This window comes from Penicillium expansum (genome assembly GCF_000769745.1).
Source record: "Penicillium expansum strain MD-8 chromosome Unknown contig359, whole genome shotgun sequence".
Classification (NCBI taxonomy): Eukaryota; Fungi; Ascomycota; class Eurotiomycetes; order Eurotiales; family Aspergillaceae; genus Penicillium; species Penicillium expansum.
Window position 1 is genome coordinate 176398 of NW_015971204.1, and position 16239 is coordinate 192636.

The window sequence follows — 16239 nt, forward strand, 5'->3', positions numbered from 1 at the left end:
AGCAACAATGATATCTCCAATGATATCTCCAGTGAAGAGTGCAGTGAAGGAGACGGGGGAAAGAAACACACGGGAAGAGAGTGGTTCCTGTGAGAATGGAATGCGACACGGGGATCTAAAGACGCGTAAATGGGACCCAGATGATGTTGCTCCAATGTGTGTGGTAAATGAAGAGCAGAAGGGAAACCTCGGTTATTTACTAGTTAGTAGCCTTCTTCCAGCGGAGCAGCTCAGCGAGACTAGCCAGGCTGCATCCAGTCTGCAGGAATTCGTGGGCGAGGAGCTCATCGGCGGAAGCACGGCTGTGGACATTGACGCAGAGGCAGACGCTCAGGAAAGCCTTGAGCTCCTTGCTGAGCTTCTCGGGCTTCTTGAGACGGGGGGTTCCGTTGGTGGCAATGAGGTAGAGGGCCTTCAGGGGCTCTTCGTTCAGGTAGGGGGGTTCCGACTCAATCATTTCGATGGCCATGATACCCAGTGACCAACAGTCAACCTTCGGGCCATACTCCTTCTGCTTGACCACCTCAGGTGCCATCCAGTAAGGAGTGCCGACCATGGTGGCGCGCTTGTTCTTGTGTTCGGTCAGTTTGGCGCAGAAGCCGAAATCAGTAATCTTGACGTGGCCAACACGGTCGAGGAGAACGTTGTCACTCTTGATATCACGATGGATGATGCTCTGGTTGTGCAGATGGGCTAGACCCTTGCAAGTCTTTTGGTAAAACGTTAGTAATTGGATGAAAATAACCATTGGATGGCTGACATACCTCAGCGCAAATTGTCGCGATTTGACCTTCAGAAATTACTGGGTTATTATCAATCACATCAGTCAACGCACCACCCTCCATGAACTCCATGACAACCCAGAGTTCATTGCTTGATTCCTGCAAGAATGAGTCGAGGAAGTTGACAATATTCGGGTGCTGGCTGTCCTTCATGACAATAATCTCGTTGACGATCAACTCCTTGCGGGGTTGACTGCGCAGGTCCATCTGCTTGATGGCCACCTGGCAGCGTGGGCCATATGTCCGGTAAAGCTCGTGGGCAACACCAGAAGGTGCGCTTTCCTTAACCCGCGCCACATACACGGATCCAGATGCACCCTGGCCAATCTTGCGCTGCTTGCTGTAAGACTCGTTCGGGTTGTCCTTGGATACGACAGACCGCAGTCGCTCCATGACCTCGTTCTCTGACATGGCTGACATGCGCACCTCCTTCTGGCGCGGCTGATCTGCCTTCTTGGTAAGAGCAGCTTCGGCTTGGCGAACGCCATCTGGGACGGCCTGCTTGGTACCGTTCTGCTTGTTGGCAATGTTCAACGGCTTTACAGCTTGAACGGGGGCCGGCAAGCGTGTCGGAGGGGGTCCAGCTTGTCCCTTGGAGCCGTTTTGCTGAGGGCGATTGGCTGAGCCTGGGGCCCGAGTGTCGCTGGGAGGATGGCGGGAGCTTGGAGAGGCCTGGCGTTCGTCGGCTCGGGGAGCACCCGGTGCTCGGGGCGCGCTTTGGCCGTAGGGACTCTGTGACGGTGGTGCCGGTGCGGGACGTTGTGCGGTGAGCTGCCGGGGGTCCTGCTGGCGAGCAGCAGAGCCTGGAGCCTGAGGGGCCGGGCGGCTTGGTTGATAACGGCCATTCTGTGACTGCTCGTCGCCGCCATATCCACCGAGCTCCTGTTGAGCCATAGTAGGACGGGCCTGCGGGATGGATGCGTTGTAAGCATCTTGCTCCTCCTTGTTGCGACGTTCCTCCTCCACGCGGCGGCGCTCTTGGTCGGCCATTTCCTTCATCATTTCGGCTTGCTGCTGTTGATCTGTCGCACGGTCCACCTGTCCAACCGAGGACGATGCAGAGTGCATAGAACCATCAGATGGTTTCGATTGACTGCTATCAAGGCGCTGCATAGGTCCTGGCGGGGGAGGACGTGGGGGTGCAATGGAGCTCCCAACACTACTACCGTATGCCTTGGGTTGACCATTGGGTGGGGTGTTGATTCCAGCAAAGTATTGCGGGTTCTGCTCGCGCATCTTGATATCCGAGTAAAATTCAAGAACCTCGATGACAGCCTGGGGGTTCTTCTTGTAGTCTTCCTTCGTGATAGCCGAGGATGTCAAAAGCTTCTCCCACTCTGGAGGCAAACCTACAAAAGCGCCGGTATTTGGGTCGAAGCCGACGTGAACACGGTGACTGAAGTTTGTCGGGTTGCTGACGCCGCCCATGCCAGGGCAGCGCTCGTAGATCTTGTCAATCCACTCATAGATTTCATCATCGGATTTGACTTCGCAGGTAATGGTCTTAGTAGGTAGGTCGCGGGCAAGGAGGGCAGCTTTGGAGTTTGCATCCTTCGGGTTGGCCAAACGAGTGACCTCGAAGGCCATCTTGGAATCCTCGGAGCGAGCGACAGCGGTGACCGAAGACAAAGGGAAGGTAATCACTACCTTGCCAGAATCACTCTTTAAAAATTCGAGTTTATACTCACGTAGGATCAAGTAACGTGTATTCCAGGTTGCCAAGAATTTGTCCTCTTTGCAGCGGACGGCGCCTTCTTTGATGATCGAGATTCCATTTTGGCCGGTATTACTCCGAGTCATAGCCAGCGAAGGACTGCTGGTGTTGGGGAAAAGCGAAAGATTTGCCGCACCTGGACCGGGTGTCATCGGAGAGTCTAAACTCATCTGACCGAAGGAGGTGGTTGTGTTGTTGGTGGGTAGAGTCAATTTGGGGGGTCGATCGGTAGGGGGCCGGGGGGCTGGCCCCGGATTCATGAACTGCTCTGGCGCGTACATGTTGCTATAGAGGGTGAGTAAAATGTCACCAGATTCTGGGTAGGATAGTGTAACATACCCTCCATACGAAGTCATTATTCAAGGGATTTTCCAGGTCGCGCAGGGGGGCGGAGGAGGGATGGTGTAAACGAATGCGCCGAGACCTCCTGAGGCCTTCAAGACTGGCTAGCGCTAATAGACGGAAATCAGCGACTGTATTCAGGGGAAGGATGATTCATAGAACGTTTCACGATCTTCTCTTTGTTAAGATAACCACTCGTACACATGAATTTGCCGGAACAAGGGGATAGAGTAGAGAAGTATCGAGGGAATCGAAGGAGGGGTAGAATAAGTACCTTTTTTTGGGGGGGATAAATCAAGAGCTGTCCTCGCACTGCGAGGATGCTCAAGAATAAACAACGCAATATCAGACCTAAAAAGAATCAAGAAATAATCACAAGTTAAGAGTTGGGGAGAATGAAGAGAGAAAGGGGGAAGAAGAGATGTCCCCTGAGATAGGGCGAGTACTTTAAGAAGTTCAATCTACAGAAAACAAGCCTCGGCCAATCAGCGTAGTCCATAGGGGAACTGGATCCACGGGTCTTCCACTTTTATACGATTGATACAACTTTGATATTCACGAACATTCACATTAAAGACATTGAACACATTGAACACATTAAGACATTAAGATATTATACATATTATACATCTTGTACAATGCTATAACTCCCCAAATGGATGATTGAACTTCAACAATCCATTCAATCCACCAACCCATCCCTCATGGGCTTCACACCCCACACTCCTTCGCATCACACTGGGTACACCACCTTGCCATTCATTCTTCCCATGACGCATCTCCTCATTCCAAACTCGGACTTCCATACCAACTGCCATCCCTTGACCTAAATGAACACCGTCCAAACTTACTTCGAGTTCGCGCCCACGGTTCTTTTCACTCAGCCGCAGCGTGATGGGGGCGCTGGAGGGGAGAACCAATGGCCGGAAGCTGAGGCTACGCGGGCAAATCGGCGTCAAAAGGATGGACGGCACTAGCGGATGTACAATACTACCCCCGCTACTCAGGCTGTAGGCTGTACTTCCCGTCGGTGTGGAAATTATAATTCCGTCTGCCACAGCCTCGGTCAGGAACCGCCCACCCACAAACACATCTACCACAGCCAAGTGTGGTTCCTTGCCACGGTGGATCAGGAGCTCATTCATCACATACACCCCCTGGCCCTGATCGGTCTTGGTCCGGATAGGTGTGGTTTCGGTTCCGTCGGCGGTAAACAGTCCTACTTTCAACCGATTGCGCATCAGAATGCGGGCCCCGCGCGTAGAGCCCATAGATTTCCCCCTGACGGAGGACCACCCGGTCGGCCCCATTTCAATTTCCTGTTTTGTGGGTGCCGCCCCAGGGACATCTTCCAACACGGGTGTTCGATCCCCTGCCCCGGCTCCAGACATGTAGACTTCTCGGAAAGCTCGCTTAAACTCTGAGAACTTCCACTCACTCAAGAAGCCTAATGTACCCATGCTGAATGATAGAACGGGTGGAACGTTTGAGCAGGTCGCAAAGAGGGACGCTGCATGTAGAATCGTGCCATCACCGCCCAGGGTCACCGTGAGGTCGACTTTATCGTGAAGCGCGGTCGTTTTCTCGTCGAGAGAAACCGAGTAAACGGGAAAGGAGAGCGATGAATGTACTTCGGCGGCAGTCTTTGACTCGAGAATCACCTTGATAGATGGGTATGTAGAGGAAACATGGCTCGTAGATGTCAGCCTTGTGCCAAGTCGCTTTCCATGGGCTTGTCTTGATCTTACTTGACAAATTCAATCAGAGAATCGGTGACCGCCGGGGCGCAGTCTTTGCGCACCAGGAAGATATTTCGCGGCGGTGCTGGCCACTGGAGGCACAGGAGCTCCCCGTCGCAGGATTCTGAGAAAATCCATTAGTCTTCGAACCAAACACACAAGACGTGTCCAACAGGACCGCTCCAAGCCACACCTTGGTATTTTGGTATTAGCCGCTGAGACAAAGAGCCGATGTCTTTGATCTCGTGACGTGGTTGAGACGTGGAAAAATGGCGCAAGGCGAGGCGAGGACTCCTGCGGAGGATAGTGCAGAGCATGTTGTAAGGACGATCGCAGGCCTATAGACCCTGGTCATGTGTATCAGACAGGAGGACTCCAGTCAGAAGGATTCAAGCTTGGTTGCTCACATCAACGCGCCATCTTTCCCAAGGTAGGAATCGGTAATGAGCTGACACAAGATTTGGCTCTAAAGCTCTAGGCTCTCAGAGGAATCTCAAAGGAGTATCTGATGAATCACAATGAAAAAAGAGTTGACAAGTCAACAAGAAAGTTGGGTGACGTTATGAGGCTGTGACCGTCATTTTGGTGGATCCACGAGATCCACGAGATCCGCCTGATTTTCCCCTCCAAACTATCCAACTCTTCAGCTCTTCAACACTTATCCTTTCTGATATTCCACAAGCTCATTTTATTATAACTTCCTTCTTTCGGGACATGGCAAATTATTTTATCTCCTAGCTTCTGCCTAGCTTTTGTTGCGTTCTAAGCCCACATCATCACTACCTCCGCATCCTCCGCATCCTCCCAGACCATTTCTGTGTGGGGGCTCTGTATAGCTGTAGAAGCATTCACTAGCTTCCAGTCTGATACTTGATTTTCTACCTCAGTTCACAGTCTCTTAAAGCAACAGGGATCCCCCGATCTCCAAGTTTCCCACCATGGAGCCCGCCGAGGTTCGACAGCGCAAGCCACAAACCGCCGAGGATCCCGGGGAGCTTCAGAAGCTCTCGACCGAACAACCCTCCGAGCCGCGTCTCAAACATGGCATTCCCATGCAGATACTGCGCTCGCTTCTGTTGATAACGTGGGCGGATTGCTGTATTATGGCGATCTGTGTGACGCAACTAATCGGCGCCCCGCTATATCTGATCAATAGACACTACTACTATTCGTATATGGCATATACAAAGCAATGTTTTGGACTGGTTCTCAGTGCTGTCACACAATGGAGCTCTCCGACGCTCTTCCGGGTCAGTGGTGATGCTAGCGTGCGTGGCCAAATCCATATATCGAAAGATGGATTGCTGGAGACCAGGTTCCCGGAGCGTCTCGTCATGATCTCCAACCACCAGGTCTACACAGATTGGGTTTACCTCTGGTGGGTTGCATACACCAACCAGATGCATGGCCGCATCTTCATCATCCTGAAAGAGTCGCTTAAGTATATCCCTATCGTGGGCACTGGCATGATGTTCTACGGGTTTATCTTCATGGCTCGGAAGTGGACATCCGACAAGCCACGGCTTCAGCATCGTTTGGAGAAGCTGAAGACAGTCTATACCGGCTCCAACTCAGCCCGCCCACAGTACGATCCCATGTGGCTGCTAATATTCCCCGAGGGAACAAATCTGTCCATCAATACCAAGAGACGCAGCGATATTTGGGGCACGAAGCAAGGACTGCCTTCATTCAAGCACATGATTCTTCCACGGTCTACAGGGCTGTTCTTTTGTCTTCAGCAGTTGCGAGGAACCGTAGACTGGGTGTATGACTGCACCATGGCCTATGAAGGACCACCGTATGTTTTCTTCTTTTTTCCCTCTATCACTCTTTCCCTCTTATTAGAGCGATACTCACAAGTTTGTCTACAGAAAGGGAAGCTATCCCGATAAATACTTCACTCTCCGCTCCACATATCTGCAAGGACGACCGCCAACCTCAGTCAACATGCATTGGAGACGATTCCAGGTTTCAAAGATTCCTCTCGATGACCAGAAAGAATTTGAGGACTGGCTGACAGCACGCTGGGCCGAGAAAGATCAGCTCATGGATCAGTACTTCGAAACGGGCCGCTTCCCATCCGAGTTGGCCGGTTCGATCAAAGCCGATCATGCAGTAGATAGCCAGAAAGTTGCTGCTTCAGCTGGATATGTCGAGTCCTATGGTAGCCTGCATCACTGGAGTGAGCTTGGTCTTATCTTTGTGGTGCTGGTCAGTGTCGCTTGCTTCTGCAAATTTGTAACAAGCTGGGCGCAGTGATGTGAATACCACATCTAGCTATTTTATTAGGAAATTTAGTAAATGCCATTTTCCCTATTTATCATTCTCTGTTTTATTCCAAAATAATCGAAGAGTAATCATTCAGTCCAGAAAAGGTGAATGAATGCACTTATTGTTCAATGTATGCGGTGTGGCGGCCTGTGGCGGTGCAGCCCAGCCACTCCAATCACTCAATTCTCACCCTCTCATCGCCGCGCTGTTAGTCTCCGAGAGTCACTTTTTCGCGTTTTCTCCGAATTCGAGGTCGCTAACCTCACCGGTCCTAATCCTGAAATTTATTTGATGGACCGCCTCGCTTGATCATGAGTTGAGGCTCCTACAATCCCATACCTACTCACAAAGTGGCCTCATCCCTCCCGTCCCCGGACACACCATGGCGCCCCTTGAGAATGGCCAAACCAATGGCCTGAATGGTGATGCTGTACCCTCAGCTAGCCCATTGAGCAACCTGCGCTTTTCCGACATCCCCGATGCTATTGATATTCCCGCATCCAGCTTCGACAGCGAAGTCGAGGTCAGCTTGCTTGAGCTCCCCGATGACCCGACTGAGCTCTGCACCCTCTTGGAGAATGAAAAAGCGGCCAAGAATTTTTGGGTGATCATTGCGCTCGCCTACGCGAAGCGAAAGCAGATCGACCATGCCATCGACATCTTGACCAAGGGTCTGGCCTCCGTCGCCCACGGAGCGACAAAGGAGAAACTCGGCCTGCTGGGCTGGATCTGCTGGATGCTGCTGCTGAAGAGCCGACACGCTCCTCGAGTCGCACCCGAAGGAGAACTATACTCAGAAGCCAAGACCAAAGATCACTACCTCCAACTTGCGACGTCGACGTTGAACGAGGCTTCGCGACTCAACCCGGCCTATCCTCCTCTCTTCCTGGCGCGTGGTGTCTTGTGTCTCCTCCGTGCATCGCTATACCCGCCCCGTGCTGTTCGTCCGGGTGCAATTGATACCTCGGAAAGAGTCGAGTCGCTGCGGCAGGCTCTGAAATGTTTCGACGAGTCATCCAAGGCTTTCGGTGGCCGGAACATCATGGCTATTCTGGGACGTGCCCGCGCGCATTACATGCTAGGAAGATACGCAGATGCACTCGAAGGATACCAGAAGGCTTTGATCAAGATGCCCAACCTTACAGACCCTGACCCTCGTATTGGTCTCGGATGCTGCTTGTGGCAACTGGGCTTCAAGGATCAAGCGAAGGTAGCTTGGGAAAGATCGCTGTCTCTGGTATGTTTAACAAGAAACCCTCACAAGGCTTCATTTTTTTATATAAAAATATAACTAACCTCCATCGTTGTGCAGAATCCCGAGTCCAAGGTCGCCAACGTCCTGCTCGCAGTCTACTACCTTCACGACAGCTCTCGCCGAGCCACCACCGACCCTATGTTCGGGTCAATGTACAAATTAGCCATGACTCAATACACCCAAAAGGCATTCAAACTGGACAAGGAATACCCAATGACCTGCTCCATGTTCGCCAGCTACTTCCTCCTCCGCAAATCATATCCCACCGTCGAGACATTGGCACGCAAAGCCATTGAGCACACAGATGTTATGTCTATTGCCAGTGACGGCTGGTACCTTCTTGGTCGCAAGTCGCACTATGAAGGCGATGATGCCCGTGCTACGGAGTTCTACAACCGTTCGGATCAAGCCCGCGGTGGTGTCGACAAGGGCTATCTTCCCGCCAAATTCGGCGCTGTGCAAATGCAGATCACGAACAAGGACTTTGACGGTGCCAAGTTCCGACTAGAGAAGATTGTTCAGCAATCAAAGAATCCGGAAGCGATGACCCTCCTTGCTGCTATTCATGCGGAAGAGGTCTTCGCTGCTCAGAAGTCAGGCAGCAAGGAAGACAAGTCGACCGAGGCAAAGCGAGCCATTACTCTGCTTGAGTCGGTGCGCTCTATGTGGAAGGATGAGAAGCTGAATATCTCTCCCGACGAGTCTGTTCTTGTTTATCTTTCCCGTCTCTACGAGGGCACCGCTCCTGATAAGAGCATGCAGTGCCTGACCCAATTAGAACAGATCCAAATTGCTGAGATTCCGGAGGATGCTCGACCTGATATCGAGGACCAGGATAAGCTGAACGCTGCTCTTAGGGAGAGTCTCCCACCACAGCTCCTCAACAACATGGGCTGCTTCCTATACCAGAACGAGAAGATCGCTCTGGCTCGTGGCTTGTTCCAGTCTGCACTCAACGCCTGTGTGCAATCCAAAGAAAAAGAGGATGGCACCGATACTGATGCGCTGGTCACCACAATCAGCTACAACCTTGGGCGGACTTACGAGGCCGCCGACATGTGGGAAGAAGCTAAGAAGGTCTACGAAGGTCTTCTGGAGCGACACGCTGATTACACGGAAGCTAATGCACGCCTGACATATATTGCCCTGCGCCAGAGCCCTACAGACGAGGGCCCTAAGAAGATTGGCAAGCTTTACGAAGCGGACAGCACAAATCTGGAAGTTCGGTCGCTCTACGGATGGTACCTCAGCAAGGCGAAGAAACGAGTTGCCAACCTTGCTGAAGATAGCGAGCAACGTCATTTCAAGCACACGTTGCAGTACTATGACAAGCACGATCGCTATGCTTTGACCGGAATGGGCAATGTGCATCTCCTTGCCGCCCGTGACATGCGCCGCGACACAGACCAGGAGAAGGAGAAGCGTCGCAAAATCTACCAGCGTGCTGTGGAGTTCTTCGACAAGGCTCTCCAATTGGACCCCAAGAACGCATATGCGGCCCAGGGTATCGCGATCGCCCTAATTGACGACAAGAAAGACCACAGCTCTGCTGTGCAAATCTTGTCCAAGATTCGCGATACGCTAAAGGACCCAAGTGTCTACCTCAACTTAGGACATGTCTTTGCTGAGCTCCGTCAGTTCTCACGGTCAATCGAACACTACGAGGCTGCATTGTCGAAGGATCGCCAGCGCGATGTGCAAATCTTGGCTTGTCTTGGTCGCGTATGGTGGCTGCGAGGCAAGCAGGAGGCGAACTTGGCCGCAATGAAGACAGCACTAGACTACGCTACGCGCGCACGCGATGTCTCTCCGGACCAACTTCACCTACAGTTCAATGTTGCTTTCGTGCAGAACCAAATCGCCTCACTCGCATACGGTCTGCAGCCTACCCAGAAGACGCTCCAGGATGTCCAAGAGGCAGCAGAGGGTCTCAAGGAAGCCATTGAAACCTTCGAGCGTCTTTCCAAGGAGAAGAACCCTCCCTACCCCAGCGCCGCATTGGAGCAGCGAGCCAACATGGGTCGCACGATCAGCAAGCAGCTTGACCGAGCCATGCAGAGCCAGAAGGAGTACGAAGAGAAGAACGCCGCGAAGCTCCAGCAAGCCCGTGAAGCCCGCGAAGAAGCCGCGCGGATCCGGGAAGAAGAGCTGCGCAAGGCCCAAGAGGTCGAGATGGAACGCAAGAAGCGCATCGCCGAGGAACGCGCGCAGATGGTCGAAGAGGTGCAACGACATGCCATGCAGCGCGCTGAAGACGAGCGCGCTCGCGAGGATGCCGAATTGACCAACGACTCCGAGACCGGTGACCGGGTCAAGCGCAAGAAGAAGCCTACGAGCAAGCGCAAGAAGAAGGGCGGAGATGATTTCATCGCAGATGAAGATGAAGGCCTTGCTGCACACAGCGCACCCGAAAGCGAGGGCGAGACAGCACCCAAGAAGCGGCGTCGCTTGGAACGCCGATCGGGCGGGAAGGCTCAGGCTGCCAAGTCTGAGAAGCCTGGCAAGTACAAGAGCAGTGAGATGGTTGTTGACTCTGATGATGAAGAGGCGGCTGGGTCTGCCGGTGAAGACAAGGATGATCTGTTTGGTGATGACGACGAGCCGGCCGAAGAAGCTGCGCCGCGTCGTCGTGGCAATGCCTCCCGTCGCATTGCAGATGATGACGAGGACGAGGAAGAAGAAGTGGAAGCCGAAGTGCAAGCCGAAAAGTCTGGCAACGAAGACAACGACGACGAACTGTTCGGCGAGGAGCCTTCTAAGCCCATCGAGGACGCGGAGATGCAGGAGTGAATCATGCCATATTACTCCTTTTTTTTGTTACTATTTCTATCTCGAAGTTCTATTTTCCATTTATCCATCCAGGCGTCTGGTAAGGGGCCATCTGAAACTGCAATCGATACATTTCTCTCCGTTGGACTTCCAGCCATGTGTAATTATTAGCCTTGATCGTTATCCCACAAAATCCAAATCCACCCCCCCAAAAAACAACCCTGTGCATTGTTCAAAACCATTGAAATAAAAACAAAATACCATACCCAAGCACTCCGTATCCACCCAGGTAAAGCTGATATGAGAAACGCCACGAGGGACGGCCAAATACCGGCCTTTACAGATCTAAAAAGTCCCCAGTCAGAAAGGAAATCCCCATTTCACTACCTACTCAGCTAACTCCAAAAGGACGGTCGAGGGGAAGAAATAAATTAAAAAGGAAGCACGCCCGGCCCAAGCGCAGCACACCTGCATTGAAATTAATCTATAGAACATACAAGTCCATAATCCATCGGACGAATTTGCTGGGGCCTAATCTATTAATCTCCCCTCCACGGAATTCCGCTGGAGATAATCCGTTCATTGGAAAACCCACACAGGGATGTCAGACATGGCTTGCGCAGGCGGCGAAATGTTGGAATTGCACGTGTGGTCACTGGTGGGACTGATCCCTGTTGCCCTACGGAGCACCGAGCTACTCCATCTGTTTCTAGCTTGGCGAGTGAATTGAACGTGCTCCACGTAACTGCATACGGTAGTAGGTAGGTGTATGCAGCTTTAGGGTGGTTGGAGGGGCTGTGTCTCATGCTGTGTCAGTGTTGAATTTGGGGGCTATGTTGTTTATTAGGGCATGTTTTGGGTGTTCTTTTTTGGTCTGTGTGGCTGTGGCTGGGTTGAGATTGGACTCTGTATACGGAAGTCCTCCGTACCCCGTGCTACCTTTAAATATCTGATCGGCAGGGTATGGAGTAGAAAAGCACGGAGTACAGAATACGGAGTCCGTATCTCAGATCTCTTGAAATAATTAAACATTTTGGTTGTATAATCTTCGGCTGCACACGGAAGTTGTTGTACCCTGATCAGAGTTCAGGATCCTAGACAAGTAAGACTTACTCCGTAGAGGAGACCATAACGCACCATACAAAGCCACGATATCGACATGGAAAATGGATACCACCTTAACGCCCCAACCGGTGGGACCCAGGAAAAGCGAAACGGTTTTTTTTATATCCGGAAACTGGCTACAAAGGTTTAAGACCAAAAAAAAAAGGAACTAAATTTTGCGTCCCTTGGCGGGTTCTAGGAAGATAGCAACTCGATCTTCGGGCTCGGGAGTTAACTCTATTTCCGTTAAGCTTGAAGGTTTCAGGCAATTAAGGCTGTTTAGCCTCGGGTTCGTATAGAAGGATGTTACAATATTAGGATACTAGGATATTCGAATGTATCTTGTGACTCAGTTTCCAATTCTTTTTTAAACAGTCGTTTCAAGAAAAACGAAAACAAAGGGGCAAAATCTATAATATAAAGAAATCCAGGTGCAGCGTAGCATTGAGGTCACCGATGATATCAACGGGAGCCGTTTTGGGTGTCACCGCCCAAACAAGTTAAGGATCGTCAACAAACTACAATCGACGGATCATTTCTCTCCATTACTATTGTCTACCATCACACTATATCTCTATGTTGAACACAAGGCCAGTTACCAGGACCTTCCTAGGTTTGCCGTCTCCAGTCTTTCCACTACCAATCCCTAGCCCTCATTGGGCATCCACTCCATCACAACTACGCATATGTCATAGATCAAGATCTATGTCCACAGTGCCCAGCTAAGTAGACCACAATCCAAGCTAGTGCTTAAGCTTAAGTTTCCAGAGCACGTCAGTTATCATGCCGCAAACATCTATCCAGAGGTCAGGTACGATAGTACAATAGGTACTTAAATGATCTGGTCGTCTCCCCAGAGATATTGTTAGCCAGTCTTCTTCCTTGTCTTCTGTCTACTCTAAGTCCAGTGATAAAACAATCCGGATCAAATTCACTTGCTCCTGTCTCGGTGAGCACAGACCTACCAGAGCCCAGCTCAAGTAGTGCTCTAACAACCACTCTAGTTCGAACTTATATCAAAATGCACTACAATATCTTCGCTCCCGTGCTCTTGGCGGTAACGGTACTCGCTGTTCCCGTCCCCAGCCAGAACGATGTAATCGGCAATCTTGGAATCGCTGCCAACGTGGGCGGCGATAAGACTGTCGGTGTTCTCGGTTTTAAGCGTGATACCGAGGATGTCATCGGTGATCTTGGTGTCGCTGCTAACGTCGGCGGTGATAAGACCGTCGGTGTTCTTGGTTTCAAGCGTGATACTGAGGATGTCATCGGTGATCTTGGTGTCGCTGCCAACGTTGGCGGTGATAAGACTGTCGGTGTTCTCAATCTCAAGCGCGACGGTGGCGGCGGTGATGACTCTGGCTCTGATGTTATTGGCAAGATTGGTGCCGCTGTCAATGTCGGCGGCGACGAGACCGTTGGAGTTGCCAAGTGAAGTAACCACGGCGTGCTTACGGTAAGAAGGCAGATAACCCACCCTAAAATGGACTATCTAGATCTCATGATCTAGTTGTGGGCATTTCATTGTCTCCGGAAGAGCAAAGCTAATATGCAACTTAGAATTGGGTGGACTTCGTTAAGTTTTGGGACTTGAAAGACAAAGAACCGGCGTTAAGGATGTTGGCTTGATACTACTTTTAATCTTAATGAGCTTTAGTGCCTGGAAATCAAAATTCTAGGCTTCAATATTTCAATATTCCCACATTGCCAATTCCTTTGAATATGATGTATGAAGTGCAGAGTACACAAAGCAAGAAAGGTAGTCGATTATTTCCAATAGTCTCCCATTTGTTTGCCTACTATTTGGTCGTTCCGGAGAGCCCAATCCCATGTATCACAAATATGCCTTGCAACGTGAAAGGAGCCCCCTGTCCAGAGTACCATCAACATAGCTATAATCCCTACCATGCCCTTTCATGTAGTACCTAGTTCAATGGTCAATGCCAGGTTACATCAGGACCGGGCACCGGGGTCGTCGCACATAGTACGGAGTAGCATTCAATATCGACAATCAGCGCGCCTATCTCCAATGGAATGGAATATGATTTGAAGGATTCAGCCTCAATAAGCTAGCAGGTGTCAATCGCCCCTATAGTTACAATATTAGATTAATCTATTCTCCACATGATACAAACATAGTTTTAACGGGCGCAGATGTATTTTACCCAGATAGGCGATCGTTGGATTGTGCTCAGGTTATGATAGCGCGTTACGCGATACTAAACAATAACATACAACTGTGGAATTTACGGTCACTGTCGAACCTCGGGAAAATGACGGAAGAACACATTGCAACTGACTTTAAAGGTATGGAGTATGGAATAGTCCGTACATAACTACCGACCTCGGGGACCAGCTTCCATATTGTTTCAGGGGAATTAGATCTGTCGATCCTCGGGAAGTATGAACAGGAACGTCTTCGTGATAGGTGAACCATGTGAAAGAAGATGGGTATTCGTTTCATTCTAGAACGTGTCGCTTCAAACCTTGTGTTGCGCTATTCTATTCCCTATGTTGTATCTTCATTATACCTACGGAGCACGGAATATGGAGTACATCTTACTTATATTATAGTATTTAGCCCCATTTCTAATTTTTGAGGGCTTGATCCATCTTTAAACCGAATTTACATTATACTCTGAGAGTCTCCTACTCTATTTGATCTTCCATCTTTGTTCCAAAAATGCCACACAAAAAAAGCAAAGAAGAGATCTGACAGTTGGCGACACTCCAATTTCGGGGCATATTCCTGACACAGATCTGAGCTGAGGAAGAACGCCGGGGACGCTTGGGCCTATGAGATAAACACGTACTCCGTACTCCGTCCGGTGCTCGATGACGATCATAGACGCGAAAATGCGAACGGCCGGTGGAGATGGGGAACGTGCTTGTTAGTCGGACCTGCTAAAAGGGGACAACAGTACCAAGTAAGTAAATAATTAAGAATATCAATTGCCGCACAACGCAGGTACAATATGTATAACTTAGGAACAGAGTTCTCATTACAGAGATAATGTTCTAGACTGCGAGATCATCAAGAATCCACTTTACAACTTCAATACACACTACCCAACTAGCGGTATATTCGACTCTGAAATAGAACGAGACACCTCTTCCTTTTCCCGGGTTTCTCCCTTGTTTCGAATCGTGCTAGCTGCAGGTCAAGGTCCACTTTCACACCAGATAGGAAGCTGGCTGTTGACTACAACATATGTTGTATAGACCCAAGTGAATATTAGAATATGTATGTGACGAGTCACCCCAACGGTAAAAAGGAAGTATGTCCATATCAGGATGTATACGAAGTACTAACAAATCAATTCTATGCCGTACGACCAAGGTGATAATATGCACATACCAGGCACAATATACCCCGCCCTGAGACAATGCAACTCCCCGACTGGTAAAACGTAAGGGAGCGGTGACTTCCGGGTACTCACATTCTTCAGCTTCATCTTACATCCCCGACGCAGTGTGAAGTTTGTATGTATGTAGTCTGATACATTGTGCTTTTTTCCCCTTTTTTTAAAAAAAATATAAATATTTAAATATAAAACAAAGGGTTCTTAATTTGCATGAGATAGGAGATCGGCACTCCCCGAGGCTTGTACGGAGGAGGTACTAAGTGAACAGCCCCTACAGCTAGGTAGGATCACAGGAACAAACTCGCATGGAGATCCTTGCCTTTCCACCTTGGTTTTTTACAGGGATGTTTAGTTTGAACTAGAGAAACTGGAGAATTGCCGTAGCACATGTATACCTAGGCTATAATAGCTATAATACCATTTTTAATTCCCTCTGTAATACAATGTTATTATGGACTTCTGAACCCCACTGCCGGATCCCGAAAAGTAGATTTGGATCTGAGACTGTTTTCTAAGCCCTATGTTTTCAATCAGTTTTAGGGCCGGATGCTGTGATGAAAACCGTTGAACCGAGGCTCCGCTATACGCGGGGAAGGGAAGAGGCGTTTCTCATCTCAGACTTCACGCAAGGTAAGAAATAGTTAGAAACCTTGAAAGGGACCTCGGGATATTAGAGAATCAAATAAATCAGAAACATAGAATGTACCACAATTTAAGACCATTCATGGATGTTGTAAGGGAGCATTCGAAAATGAGGGAACACACACCCACGGTTCTTGTGTGCGCCCCAACTTATCGTGATAAGGGCTTGTCTCTCTCCCCTCTCCACTTGAGTCTGGGCTCCTAACTTTGCTACCTTGGGATGTAAGGAATTTAGTGTAAAATATGGAGCTGTTTT

The 16239-nt window shown here is 50.0% G+C and overlaps 5 protein-coding genes across 5 annotated transcripts; 3 read left to right on the forward strand and 2 right to left on the reverse strand.

Moving 5' to 3' along the window:
• Positions 1-199: 199 nt before the first annotated feature.
• Positions 200-2852, reverse strand: PEX2_102540 (serine/threonine protein kinase CLA4; the record flags this gene model as incomplete). The annotated part of the gene is made up of 4 exons (XM_016747524.1): positions 200-709; positions 765-2425; positions 2471-2781; positions 2836-2852. The coding sequence occupies 4 exons, from the start codon at positions 2850-2852 to the stop codon at positions 200-202; spliced, it is 2499 nt and encodes an 832-aa protein (XP_016602072.1).
• Positions 2853-3479: 627 nt separating this feature from the next.
• On the reverse strand, positions 3480-4894 carry PEX2_102550 (NADH kinase POS5; the record flags this gene model as incomplete). Its single annotated transcript, XM_016747525.1, has 3 exons — positions 3480-4530; positions 4587-4701; positions 4756-4894. 3 exons carry the CDS (start codon positions 4892-4894, stop codon positions 3480-3482), a joined length of 1305 nt encoding a protein of 434 aa, XP_016602073.1.
• Positions 4895-5515: 621 nt separating this feature from the next.
• PEX2_102560 (lysophospholipid acyltransferase family protein) lies at positions 5516-6836 on the forward strand (the record flags this gene model as incomplete). The annotated part of the gene is made up of 2 exons (XM_016747526.1): positions 5516-6375; positions 6449-6836. 2 exons carry the CDS (start codon positions 5516-5518, stop codon positions 6834-6836), a joined length of 1248 nt encoding a protein of 415 aa, XP_016602074.1.
• A 394-nt stretch (positions 6837-7230) lies between these two features.
• Positions 7231-10893, forward strand: PEX2_102570 (putative RNA polymerase II transcription elongation factor (Ctr9); the record flags this gene model as incomplete). The annotated part of the gene is made up of 2 exons (XM_016747527.1): positions 7231-8085; positions 8161-10893. 2 exons carry the CDS (start codon positions 7231-7233, stop codon positions 10891-10893), a joined length of 3588 nt encoding a protein of 1195 aa, XP_016602075.1.
• Positions 10894-12997: 2104 nt separating this feature from the next.
• On the forward strand, positions 12998-13411 carry PEX2_102580 (uncharacterized protein; the record flags this gene model as incomplete). Its single annotated transcript, XM_016747528.1, has 1 exon — positions 12998-13411. One exon carries the CDS (start codon positions 12998-13000, stop codon positions 13409-13411), a length of 414 nt encoding a protein of 137 aa, XP_016602076.1.
• Positions 13412-16239: the final 2828 nt, after the last annotated feature.